The sequence below is a fragment of the Agelaius tricolor genome, unplaced genomic scaffold, assembly GCF_023055355.1.
Source record: "Agelaius tricolor isolate 1412-34295 unplaced genomic scaffold, bAgeTri1.0.p SCAF_7, whole genome shotgun sequence".
Lineage (NCBI taxonomy): Eukaryota > Metazoa > Chordata > Aves > Passeriformes > Icteridae > Agelaius > Agelaius tricolor.
This window is the reverse complement of record NW_027269267.1, coordinates 19,306,179-19,319,057: the sequence shown is the minus strand read 5'-3', so window position 1 is coordinate 19,319,057 and position 12,879 is coordinate 19,306,179. Positions and strand designations below refer to the sequence as shown.

Below are 12,879 nucleotides of genomic sequence, written 5' to 3'. Positions count from 1 at the left end.
TAGCTTTCTGATTTATTACCTACTAAATATAGTGGGAGTGTTATTTTAGAAAGTAGGAAATGCAGTAACAAGGTGGAATAATATGCCCAACACCACAAGTACCTAGCAAAATGTAAAATATGTAGCTGACAAATGCAAATTCTCTGTTCTCTTTCTCTGTATAGGTACATAAACGTTTAAGAATTGATGGAGTTTATGAATGGAAAGCTGCTGTCTTAGCCTTGAAATCCCTCAGTGAACAGATGTTTAATCTGAGTACTTTAACATTTTCCCTTCATTAAAGCAGTTAGGATGTTCTTGAAGTGCTCTGATCTGCCCATTCCCAAGTCCTCAGTGCATTTTAACTAAACAAGCAAGATATTAATTTTAAGAATGAAATTGTTTCACCTCATCTGAAGCTCAAGCATTTCAAGATTTAGTTTCAGGCTCCAAAGAGCTGTTATTGCAGACTATTCTCTTTATGTTACACAAATATGTTTTCTTTCAGAATTTTATAATGTGATGATTTTCACAACTACCTCTTACCCCTGTTTCTCCTTTCTCAGCTCTCTGCTCTGCAAGCCAAGGTGCATTATCTAAAGTTCCTCAGTGATCTGCGATTATATGGAGGGCGTGTCTTCAAGGCAACACTAGTGGTAACATTTCTCTTAAAATAGTCTCTTCTCTTGATGTTTTATCTAATGCCCTTTTTTTTTTCAAAAGCTGGATCATATAATTTTCTTTAGAAGTTTAGGTTCTATTCATATGCTTAAAAATAATTTTTAGTTTAACCAAATCACTTTTTGCTTCTTTTAATCTTGAAAATAACATATCTGTTATAATAAAAATTGTATTGGGAATTTGGAGATAGATAGTACTTTCTTAGCAAATAACACCATCCAATTATCTATTGAATGCTAAAGTTGTTAGTCTGGAAAAATCTTAATGACCAAGTTTTTCTTTTAACAGAAGCAGAGTCCATCCATCGTCTGTCCATCTAACTATCCACCTAAAATCTAGAGTGCAATCAACATACAGCAAGAAATTCCTTTACTTTTTTTTTTAAATTATGAATCAAGTATGCTCTTGTGTATCGTATCTATCTAGTAAAAACATAATAATCTTTAATGTAGAAATACCATGCAAATGTAACTCTGTGTAACTGAAAGAAGTACCTATCATGTTTTTTACTTGTGTTTTCTTTCTTTTTCTGCTAAAGCAGGGAGAAAAGCGTTCAGAAGTGACTCTGTTAGTAGGGCCACGGTACGGAATCAGCCATGTGATAAACACCAAAACAAACCTTGTGGCTCTCCTGGCAGACTTCAGTCACGTGAACAGAATTGAGATGTTTACAGAAGATGAAAGCAGTGTTAGAGTTGAGCTGCATGTCTTAGATGTAAAAGTAAGTTTGTTATTATTTGTGTTGATATAGCATCTTTTAATAATGCTTTTCTCTTCGAGTATTAGATTAAGCTATGCTGTTCTGAACATGTTCATGCCAATAGTACTCTGAGAGTACATTTTCTGCTCTTTTTTTGGTCACAGTACATTTATACTACAGGTTGGGCCTAAGTGTACTAAGCTGGTGTTTTTCAGCACCTGCATTCTACTTTGATTTTTCTCTCAGCTGACCCCCAGAAACTTGCTTTGTTATTGTTTTCATGGATTTCCACGTTAAGAAGAGGTGATGATGAAACTGACCTTCTTTTGAAGCTCCTTCTAGTGTAATATACACGATCATTACCAGTAAAGAATTGCCAGCTGCATTGGACCAGTGTCCCCTGTAATCCAGTGTTATATCCACAAAGTTTACTGCAAGTAACCACCTAACAGCTGCCAATTAAAAAAACTGTAAGAATGAATGGGGTTTTCTCCTTAAGCTTTATAATTCCAGTTCGGTATTCACAGATGCTCATCATCTACCTGTAGTCATTTAATTTCTTTTAAATATCACTTAACACTCTGCATATGTGTGGCATCTAGTGGCAAAATGAGTGGAATTTTGCATGTTATACTGTCCTGGTTGGTTTTAGTGTGGTTTCTATTTGGCTTTGAAGTGAAAGGCTTCATAGACTTTCTAGGGCATTAATCTGAATAACAGAGATTGAAGGTAGAGTTCTCATTGTATTTGAAACTTAAATATTTGATTAAAATAAATAGAACCTAACAGTTCTCTTTGCTTACCCAGCTATACGCAAAAAGCACACATGAGGAATATTTTACTAGGCTTTTTCTTTGAAATCTTTAGGTGTATTGACCTGGAAGTGTTTCTCTGTATTTAAGGTAATAAAAAAAATTGTTGTAAAGTAATGTTGGTGCTCTTTGACAGCAATTTAAGACAAATTTACAGGTTGGTGAACACAGCATCTCTTTTACCTTACTTACTTAGCAATGGTAACACCTGAGGATCTCAGGCTGCTTTGCCTGCATTACTGTGCTAAACTCATAGCCCTCTTGTAAGAAAGCTATTATCACCTTTTTACAGATGGGGAAAGTAATATAGAAATTAAATCCTTCCATATGCTGCACAGTATGCCATAGTATTATGTATTACCATGGTATTATGTTGTTATATATTATAATGCAGTTACTGTCTTATTGCTAATTGTGCATATCCTCATCTCCTTGCACTTACACATGTGATCTTAAACCCAGAGAGACTGACTAAAAAATAAAAATCTAGGAGGCTCTGGGTGGAATTTGACAAAAAGTTGCCGCTCTGTGGGGCACAAGTAGGGGTTGTGACCATGTCCTGTAAAGGAGATAAAGACACACACTGGTAGGTATTCTCAATGATGTTTTCATCCTTTCATTTACCCTCAAGTAGCAGATTCATGTATCCAGATTCTGAATGTACCAATATATATGATATTATTTTCTTAGCAAACAGACAGTTCAGATTTCTATTTTATTTTTGTTGTTTTGAATATGTTCTCAAGCATGTTTCACTTGGCAGAAGCAGGCAATAAAAGTTTAGCTGTCACAGAACTTTTCAGCAGATTAGCACTACTTCACAGAATTGTTTTCAGCAATCTGAGAGTTCTGCAGAGTTCATCAATTTCTGCCAATCACTGCAGAAAATTTGAGATGAATGTAGCATTTCAAATGTCAATTTCAAATGTCATTTCAAATGTCAAAGGTTTTAGTATTTTGCTCAAAAGAAGAGATTAATTAATCCACTGTAGGTTTAATAATTTATAATAACTATAATAGCAATAGTTGGATACCTTGAAAGAAGCATGTATTGAATAGAAGCTCAAGCTGTAGCAAAAATAGGTTAAAGGAAAAAAAAAAAAAAACCTTCATATATTTTTCCAAGTTGCTGAAAACAGTTTTTACAACATTCAGGGCACCTGGAACATTGTGGCCTAAGATGCTGTAGCACAGGCTTTTAAGAATTTATCAGACCTGTTGTGGGTTGGGTAGTTAGCTGTGATCAGTTGTGTTTTGGCCACAGCTTCCATCAGAATGAGTTGTCTTTTTACTAGTAAGGGGTTGAGTGGGTTGGAGAGCCTACATGTGATATTCCTCCTGGAATGAATGATATAGGTCCTTGCATCTGTCTTGTGACAGTGGGCTCTGCATGCTAAATTATGATAAATTGTCACAAATGTCCACAGACTATACTCACTACAAACTTTGAGTGATAAGATGGGTTGTCTGTGGCCTAATTTCTATCTATGCATTATGGTGAGGGCTTCATTTTTATTTTTTGTCTAGGAGTTGTAGAGGCTAGCCATCTTTGTAAATTACATTTGAGGAGAACACCTTTTGGTATTAAAAGCTATAGACTTGAACAAATTTTTTAGGCAAGAAAATGTATACATAAAGAAAAGTGAAAGAAAATGAAAATTGAATTAAAAGAAAATGAATTGAAGAAAAATGAATTAAAGTATGTTTCACATGGACATCTTGGGTTCAGTGCTTGCTAACCTGGCAGCCACAGTTTTTCAAAGCTCTGAGGTCTCACTTTTTGTTAGCACTGTCTTTTTTTTTAGTGTTTTATGTTTGTTTTCTTTGCTGGTCACACTTCTGGTGATCTTTCTCCAATCTCTTTGTCTCTGCTTATCTGCTTATTTTTTCACCACTTTTCAGTAACACCAGGGTACAAACACTGAAATCTTTTAACCTGTCCCTGTCTTTCAGTGTAATGATAGCTTTAACCTGACTGCTGTATTTTATGAACCTCAACTTTCCCTGACTGTTTGCTTCCCCTGTCATGCTTCTTTGCATATACTTAGTGCACAACATTTTCAGGGAAGCAGCAGATTCCCATACAGCTGCAAGACTCCAGCACCTACAGTACCAGGTTCTTCACCTCTGGCATATTCAGAGTAATGTTAAATAGTGCTTTTGACAATGTAAGATACCTATGCAAGAAAAAGATGGAGCAAGAGTCTTAAAATAGTTAGCTTCATTCAGAAAGAGAGTAATCAGTTGTTAACATGTCTAGTTGGACTTCTACCTTACTACAACTCCAATCTTGACTAAACATTTTATACTGTTTGATGTTGGTAGTGAGGAGAATAAATTCTCTTGTGTATTTTTCAATGTGATGTTTGTGATGTAATTACTTTTGCTCCGATGTAATAGTATTGCCAACAGGCAAACAAACTGAGGAGGAACAGCCTTAACTTGATTTTATTCTTCTTAGCCTATTACTCTTCTGATGGAGTCATCAGATGCAATGAATCTTGCTTGCCTAACAGCTGGATACTACAGACTGCTGGTTGACTCAAGGCGTTCAATATTTAACATGGCCAACAAGAAAAACGCAGGGGGCCGAGAAACAGGTATTTATCTCACAGTATGTTACCCATGGTCCAGTGTATAAAGCAGAAGTCAACTTAAGCCAGAGCACTTCCAGATAAATAGAAAGCTGTGTCAAATGACATCTGATTGCTGGCTCAGACCTAGCACCACAGTATTCAATTCAGCTATGTAGTGTTCCAATACCCAGCTTATGATAGCATCTCCGTGGTAAAATAAACCATGTGTCGAATTTCCTTCATACTCTAGTAGACAGATGCACTCTTCCTGTGAGTGTTATTATTTTATATGCATATATCTTTTGTCAGAATACATATGGTTTTGTAGAAACCAGCTGCTTTTGTGTTACTATGCCTGGAACAGCATTTGTACCTAGCTGAGGTTTAGATTTGTTTTAGAGTACAGAAGGATCAGTTAAACTCTAGGTCATTAAGTCAACAGGTATTAAACTTAGAACAGAGGTGAATTTGAAAACACTTTTCTGAAGTATTTGATGGCTCAGCTATCCTATTCAGAGTGTTTAATACTTAGCATCAACAAATTATTGTTTACAAATTACTTGACTTTGTTCTTTGATTTCACAATGTTGATTTTATTTCACCATGCTATAGGACCTGAAAATAGAGGGAAGCATAATATCCTTGCTTCTGAGTGGAATTGTATACCAAAAACTACCACTTTCCTGGCCGAAGGAGATCAGGAGGCTCAAATGTCCTTTGCTGATCCAAAGCAGAAGACTATAGATGTTTCTGAAAGTCTGTTATGTCCAAAAGAACACAGACATCTGTACATAGAAAATACTTATAATTCAGGTGGATTTGATCAGCATCTGGCCAAGCAAAGTGACCCTGCTGAAACAGAAGAAACCAGAAATTTTAGCCAGCCTTCACTGCTGTCACTCTCAGGTTTGGAACCTAGCAAGAAAGCACAGGATTCTCCCAGGGGAGCAAAAGTTTCCTTTATATTTGGAGATCCCAACTTGGATGGTATCAGTCCCCAGACTCTTGGCTATGAAAGGCTTTTGGATGAAAGTCCAGAAGTATTAGAAAAACAAAGAGCCATTTATCTTAGTAATGCCAATGATATTAAAGGCCTGGAGTTGTCACCAGATGCTGAAAGCATTCAGTTTGCTACAAACTCTGTTTACGCAACTATAAGCGATGGTAAAATATTTGGAGCTGCAGAAGGGATAGAAGAGCCTTTGCTGCATGATATCTGTTATGCAGAAAACACAGATGATGCCGAAGATGAAGATGAAGTAAGCTGTGAAGAAGATATTATGGTAGGAGAAATCAATAGGCCTGCTCTTCTCAGCCTTTCTGGTTCTAGTGATGACATTATTGATTTGACTTCACTTCCACCTCCGGAAGGTGATGACAATGAAGATGATTTCCTTTTGCATACCTTAAACATGGCCATTGCTGCTCCTCCACCTGGTTTCAGGGACAGTTCTGATGAGGAAGACTCTCAGAATCAAGCGACACAGCCTAGAGACAACAAGGAGCAAGACAGTAATCTAGGCAATGATGACATTCCAGTGTCGCTTATCGATGCTGTCCCTACTAATACAGAGGGGAAGTGTGAGAAGGGGCTAGATGATGCTGTAGTCTCTACTCTTCAAGCACTAGAAGCTTTGGCTGCTTCAGAGGAACAGCAGACGAATGACAATTCAGGTTCTTTCACCATAGTTACATTTATTCATTGAGAATCATTCCATCTCATCCATTTAGCTTTGGAAGTACTCCATTTCATGAGGGTTGGTTTGGTTTTTTTTTTAGTTTTCCTTTTATTTTTTGCCATCATTTTTCATACATCGTATTTCATATTTAATGGAGCCACCACTGTTATTAAACTACCTGTCTCGGGAACTGTGCAATAAAGTCAGAGTATTCTTACAAAGAATATTTTTGTCTCTAATACACCCCCTTTTGCTTGTCACTTATCCAGGTGCCTCAGCTGCTGTCATTTAATTGACTCTTATTTTTTGTGGCTTGCAGGTGTAGCTATCCTGCGAGCATATAGCCCTGAGTCATCTTCAGATTCTGGCAATGAAACAAATTCCTCTGAAATGACTGAAAGCTCTGAACTAGCCACAGCACAGAAACAGTCGGAAAACACTGCACGTATGTTTCTGACCACAAGTGAAGGCTACCAACCGCTTGTGGAAGAGCAGACTGAATTTCCCATTGCTAAGAATCAGGCTGGAGGGCCAGGTATGAAGCCCTCACAGCCTTTGGCTGGTGGTCAGGCTGCAGAGCTACAGTCAAAAGTTGTGCCTTCAAAGCAGATTCTTCATTCCGATAACATGGAAATGGAGCCAGAGACCATGGAAACAAAATCTGTCACTGATTATTTTAGCAAATTGCACATGGGATCCTTGGTATATTCTTGCACTAGTAAAAGGAAAAATAAGATGACAGATAGCGAAGTAAAAGCATCCTCTGATGGCAATGCTACTGTGAAAAAGCAACAGGGAAATAAAAAAGCAGAGTCTGATGAAGATCTAAAAGCTAAATTTGGAACTCTTTCAGCAAGAGACAGCCAGCGCTTAAGCACTTTCAATGTGGAGAGAACTGCCTTTCGCCAAAGATGGTACGCTGCCGATGATGGGGCAGCAGATAAGCCAAGCCCAGAAACAGTTAATGGGAAGACTTTTCCAAGAGTTCCTGTCCTTGGTAAAACAGAAACTGACTGTAAGGATGAAGTGGATCCTGAGGTGGATCAGGATGACACCTCAGGGCTTAGCCAAGGTGAAAACTTCCTGTCAGATATGACTCCCGTGTCTTCAGCCAAAGACCTAAATGATGCAGAAGATACTGATTTATCTGCAGATGACCATCCTTCAAAGCTTCCAGAAGCTGAGCAGAGTGTGGCTAGACTTTGTGAGTATCACTTGGCTAAGCGCATGTCATCTCTGCAAAGTGAAGGCCACTTCTCGCTGCAGAGCTCTCAGTGCTCTTCAGTGGATGCAGGATGCAGCACAGGCAGTAGCACATGTGCTACCCCCGTTGAATCCCCTCTTTGTACCTCTGATGGTAAACACATCATCTCTGATCCATCAATGAAGGGCATTGCCTATGTTCCAGCAGATGAAAGAGCCGCCATTCTTCCAAACCATGGAACGACATACAAGGACCTGCACCAGCAGCCTGAAGCCGTGTGTCACAGAATGACGGTGCCTGTTGTGCATTCAGCAATCAATGCTGAACCACTTTTCGGCACTTTGAGGGAAGGATGTCATCGGATCCCCAAGATAAAAGAAACTACAGGTACAGCAGTAATAGCGTGTTTCTTCTGTTTATTCTTAAAGCTACAAGTTCATGTTGAGGTCTAGGTAAGACATTTCTATTATCTTTATCTGGAGCTACATCATCAAGCTGTAACAGACAGTGAGATTAAACCTTCAGTTTACCTGTTCATTTTATTTGTTGAGATATTCTGATGATCTGCATACAAAGATCAACTTTTTAAAGAACCTCTCATTGCAGTTATAATATTTGGAGGGACACTGATGGAGAGGCCTCTCTTCCACTCTTTGGAAGCCTCTCCAAAATCCATAGTCAATTGAGTCCCAGATGCTTGTTAGATTGTAAAATTATGTCAGAAGTTATATTAATATAGGGGAGCAAAATCTTTGATTCATTTCTTAGGTATCTTATATGCTATTTTAGCAGGTTGTCAAAAACATGCCAATATGAATAAAAAGCTCTAGATGTTAAGAATAAGAAAATGTCACTACCTTATTAAGCATGAATTTACTTCACAATCTGACAGTAGGTGTTTCTTTAAAGTTATAAAAAAATGCAGTTTTCAGAGACAGCATTGAAATTCTTTCAGTTGAATTTTAAATGTTTCCCTCTTCTTGGATTGCAACCCACATGTAGCACTAGTGTGTGAATGCATGAAAATCCAAAAGTGGAACAGACTAAGAGAAAATGAGAAATAATCTTAAAATGAGAAATAATCTTTCTCTGCCAAAAACTGCCACAAAACCAAACCAAAATTACTATGAGCACATCTTTCCATGCTCTTTCAGGTGTAGTTAAAGAAGGTATTTTAATCTGAAATTATTCATCTGATTAGTAAATAGAAAATATGCAATCCATATATTAGAGGAGATTTAGGATGTTTTGTACATAATTTGCTATTCCTTTTCTTGAGTAAGCCTGCTGTAGTGAAATGAACAATTACTTATTCATAAATTACAATTTGTTGACCGGTTGTAAAAGGCATTTTAGTGAAATGTGAAAGACTTGTAATGAATCTTTGATGGAATATTTTGAGGAATGGGGACTCTTGGGAAGTACCAGGAAACCATTTGTACTGACTGTTAAAAGATATTTAAAAGTTCAGCCTATGAATATTATCAGGGTGATGCTTAATTATTCTGTCTGCTCTTCTACTACCCCTAGTGTAGCTTTCACAGAGCCTGAAAAGGGAAGACAAGGAGGCATGCCTACAGCTTTTCCTAGACAGCCTCTAGCTGACTCCATCATGCTATCATCCATGCTATCAGAATCAAAGGTGCCAAGTCAAAATGAAGACTATTGTGACATTCCCAAAGTAAATCAGGCTTGTGGGGCAACAGTTAGTTTATGGCCATATGACATGATAGGAGGAAGCCTCAGGATGCCGCAGAACAAGAAAATGCTGAGACGCAGCAGCAGCAGCAGCAGCATTGGAAGATCTGCAGGCACTGAGATGCTGTTTGAGAAGAAGGCAGCCACGGCCAGCTTGAAATGCCTGGACACCACCCAAAAGGATGAATCCAAATCAGAAAGAAGGGTGGAATTTTCCCTGGGCAAAAAGCTGTCCAAAAGTTACTCTCAGAGTTGTGTGTATGTCAGCACTGATAAGAAGGACAGTAAGAGGTGTTCAGGCACAGGCACCAGTCAGAAGGACTCCAAGCAGTGTCGAACACTGCCCTTGCGAAAGCTGACCAGCAGCGCCTGGAGGTGTCGGGGCCCCTTTAGCTATTGCTTCCTCAGCAGAGGAAATGATGACAATGAGGAGGAAGATGACCAAGACAGCCATCAGCTCTCACACCTCTTCGAACCACAGACCCCGTGTGAGCTCACAGAACCAGTTGCTCAGTCGTCCGGTGACAATGAGCAGAAAGTCTTGGAGTCCCTGAAAGCTGCTGAGCCCTCACGTGATGCAGTCAATGAGCATGAGAAGAGCAGTGCTGACACCCAAGGGGGCCAAATTGACGTGAATCTCAACGATGTAGCCTTCGATGCACGAATCACACGAATAAACGTGATGAAAGAGAAGACATATGCAATGCCTGATGGATTTATTGCAGCACAAAAGGATGCCAATGAGCTACTCTCACTGGTCCGAGCAAGTATGGGCAAGAGAGAAGATTTACATCCAGAAACATATGACCTTAAACTTTCTAAGTACAAACAACTGTTATCTTTGGAATCGAGACAGTTGGGAAGTGCCTGCAGGAAAATGGCCATGGCTGATAAAAGCCCTGAGGAAATGCTTTTAGCTATGACTTCCAGCTTTCAAGTACTCTGTTGCTTAACAGAAGCCTGCATGCGTTTAGTTAAAGTCATGAACTCTGAAACACAGCAGCAGGAAATTATAGCTAAGATAGATGAGGTTGTAATAAACTACATTTGTCTTCTGAGGGCTGCAGAAGCAGTGTCAGGCAAGACCTCTGGTGATCCTAGCATTAAACTCTTGGCTCGACATCCGAATACCATGGCCGCTATTGTAAGCACACTAACACGTTCTCTTAAAATGCTTTTAAACAAATAAAATACAAAAGTCACTTCATAATCTACCTTTGCAAAGCCATACATTAAAAAATTTTATTTACTGTATGTGTATGAACTAATGTAACAAACTCAGCTTTCTCTGTATATTTTGTTATTTTATATAAAATAGGTAGGAGATTAAAAAAAGTTAAAATACTGAACATTGACAAGAGTAATGACTAGGTCTGTCCTTCAGTTTATACAAAAACAACAGCCAAAAACCCCTTTCCCCAAGATCAGAAAAACAAACAGAAAAAAGTCCCATATAGGAGCAAATTGATGTTTGGCTATTTTTCATATAGTCAAATTTATGGTTGTATGAAGTGAACTTCTAAAGCCTGTTATGTAATGAAATTGTTTTCTGTTTCATCCAAGTTTTCACTTGGAGAAGGCTCCATGTTTAGAATGATTAATTAAATCATAATGTATATAACACAATATTTAATGTTTTAAAATTATAATTTTTAAGCATTGAAAATAGCAAAAAGACATTTAAAATCCAAGAGATTATTATAACTTACTAGAGAATATATATATAATAAATGACTCTTTTGTTCATATGGACTGAATTACCTGATTCTTCTTTTCTAGGAAATTCTGTATTTAAAAAAAATGTATTGAATATATGACTATACCAACTTCAGAGGGGATCTGATGTATTGAACTTCTAGTGTTGGCCTTTTAGACAGTGAAGGCAACTGTGGAGGACTGAGGACACAGAAAACACAGTGGTGGTGGTGTTCTCTCTGAAATGAAAGATTGATGCCATAATGGTCAGACCAGAATGTATGAGGCAGGTCTACATACCCTTTTTCCTGGTAAATGACAGAGAGGACCATCAGAAAATTCCTATGCTGTTTACTGTTTCATCATATATTTATGGTGCACCTGAACAACATGGACTGCATCTATTTTGTTAAATATTTTATACTTCATATTTTATGATTCTGAATGTTTAACTGTAAATAAGTTAGAAATAAAATGAAATTTTCAGAATACAATAAATATCTCTGAAATATTTCCAGCTAGAGACAGTTCTTCTCTTGAGTGATGACAAAGGCAATTTGTGAGTAATCTCTTCCATCTGAACTTTTCTGGAAAGCATTTTGTTGCCTTGTGTTTGAGAGGCAGCCAAAGCAACAGCTCTCAGTTCTGGCTGGCAAATAGGCTTTCACAAGAGCATCTGGTGACCTTCTCAGTGACCAAGGAGCAGCAGCCTCCATTCTCCAAACTGCTGTAGGTAATTTTCAGCTGTTTCTCATAACACCATGTGCAAAGGGTATTACTGCTCTTGTTTTGGAAACTTAGCCTTTCAGTTGAAGCACATGTAAAGCTTTCTGTGCTGAACTAGAATGAGTAAACCAACAAAAACTTTCTTGCACTTCACTTCATAAAACAAAGATATGCCTTTCCCTCTGGCTGCAAAGAAACATCTTCAGAAACACAGTAGCAGAAGCTTAATCTGTTGTCTGTAGTAGAAAAATCTGATTTCTGAGACCAGGTCACTTAGTGCAAGGACCCACTTTGGAGGGCATCTCAGAGGGAGGCTGCAGGCTGACTTACAGTGCTGTGACAACAGCTTGTCCTGTGTGGTGCTCACACTCAGTGCTCTTGTTCTGGCAGCCCAGAGAGTGGGGCTGTGGGTGCTGCTCTTGTGCTGCAAATACTATGGGATTCGAGCTTTTCATACTGAGGGAAAAAACCAAGCTGAACTGTTGCGTTGGTATCTATTCCTTGATGGTTTTCTGAGTTTATAAAAATGTCAACAGTGATTTAGAAATACTAAGTTTCAAAAATAAATGTAGATTGTCACAACTAAGCATTGACATAGATAGGAATGTGTCACTTTAAGCATTTTTTAGTCCAGTTCTTTTCATTTCACTGCTTTTCAATTGACCTAATTTTATTTCAAAGGTAAGTAGATTTTTGTTCTTACTGTTCAAGACATTTTCTGATTGTAAACATGTTCATTTGGCTCCTTAAAGTTAACTGTGGTCTCTGGTCTCTGTCTCTCTCTTTTTCTTTTTTTTTCTTTTTTTTAATTTTTGTTTGTTTGTTTGTTTATTTGTTTTTCCTGTTTGATAGGTTTTGGTTTTGGTTTTGGAGTTTTTTTGTGTTTAACAAGTGGTGGGGTGGGTGAGGGGAGGGGTGTATCTTCTGCTTTTTAATGCATTTTCATAGAATCATAGAATAATTTGGATTGTAAATCTAAATGGCTTTCTGTAGTTCACCTAGTTCAACCCCTGCTCAGGTCTAATTTGATCAGGTTGCTCAGGGCTGTTTAAAGGGTTTATTATATCCTCCAATGATAGATGTACCACAATTTCTCTGGGCACCAGTTCCAATATTTTACAGTATTTAT

General features: G+C 38.0%; 1 protein-coding gene across 4 annotated transcripts in view; it reads left to right on the top strand.

The window, feature by feature from the left end:
• FRMPD4 (FERM and PDZ domain containing 4) overlaps positions 1-11,537 on the top strand; it is a 395,580-nt gene extending 384,043 nt beyond the window's left edge. For 3 of the 4 annotated variants that reach the window (XM_071430537.1, XM_071430538.1, XM_071430539.1), the window contains exons 12-17: positions 546-635; positions 1,199-1,381; positions 4,634-4,772; positions 5,361-6,422; positions 6,747-8,018; positions 9,167-11,537. In XM_071430537.1, coding sequence (XP_071286638.1) covers positions 546-635; positions 1,199-1,381; positions 4,634-4,772; positions 5,361-6,422; positions 6,747-8,018; positions 9,167-10,518 — 4,098 coding nt within the window. In that variant the 3' untranslated portion in view covers positions 10,519-11,537. Of the gene's footprint in view, positions 1-545; positions 636-1,198; positions 1,382-4,633; positions 4,773-5,360; positions 6,423-6,746; positions 8,019-9,161 lie in introns of all 4 variants that reach the window. The other variant, XM_071430540.1, reaches the window with a different exon arrangement.
• The last annotated feature ends 1,342 nt before the right edge of the window (positions 11,538-12,879 follow it).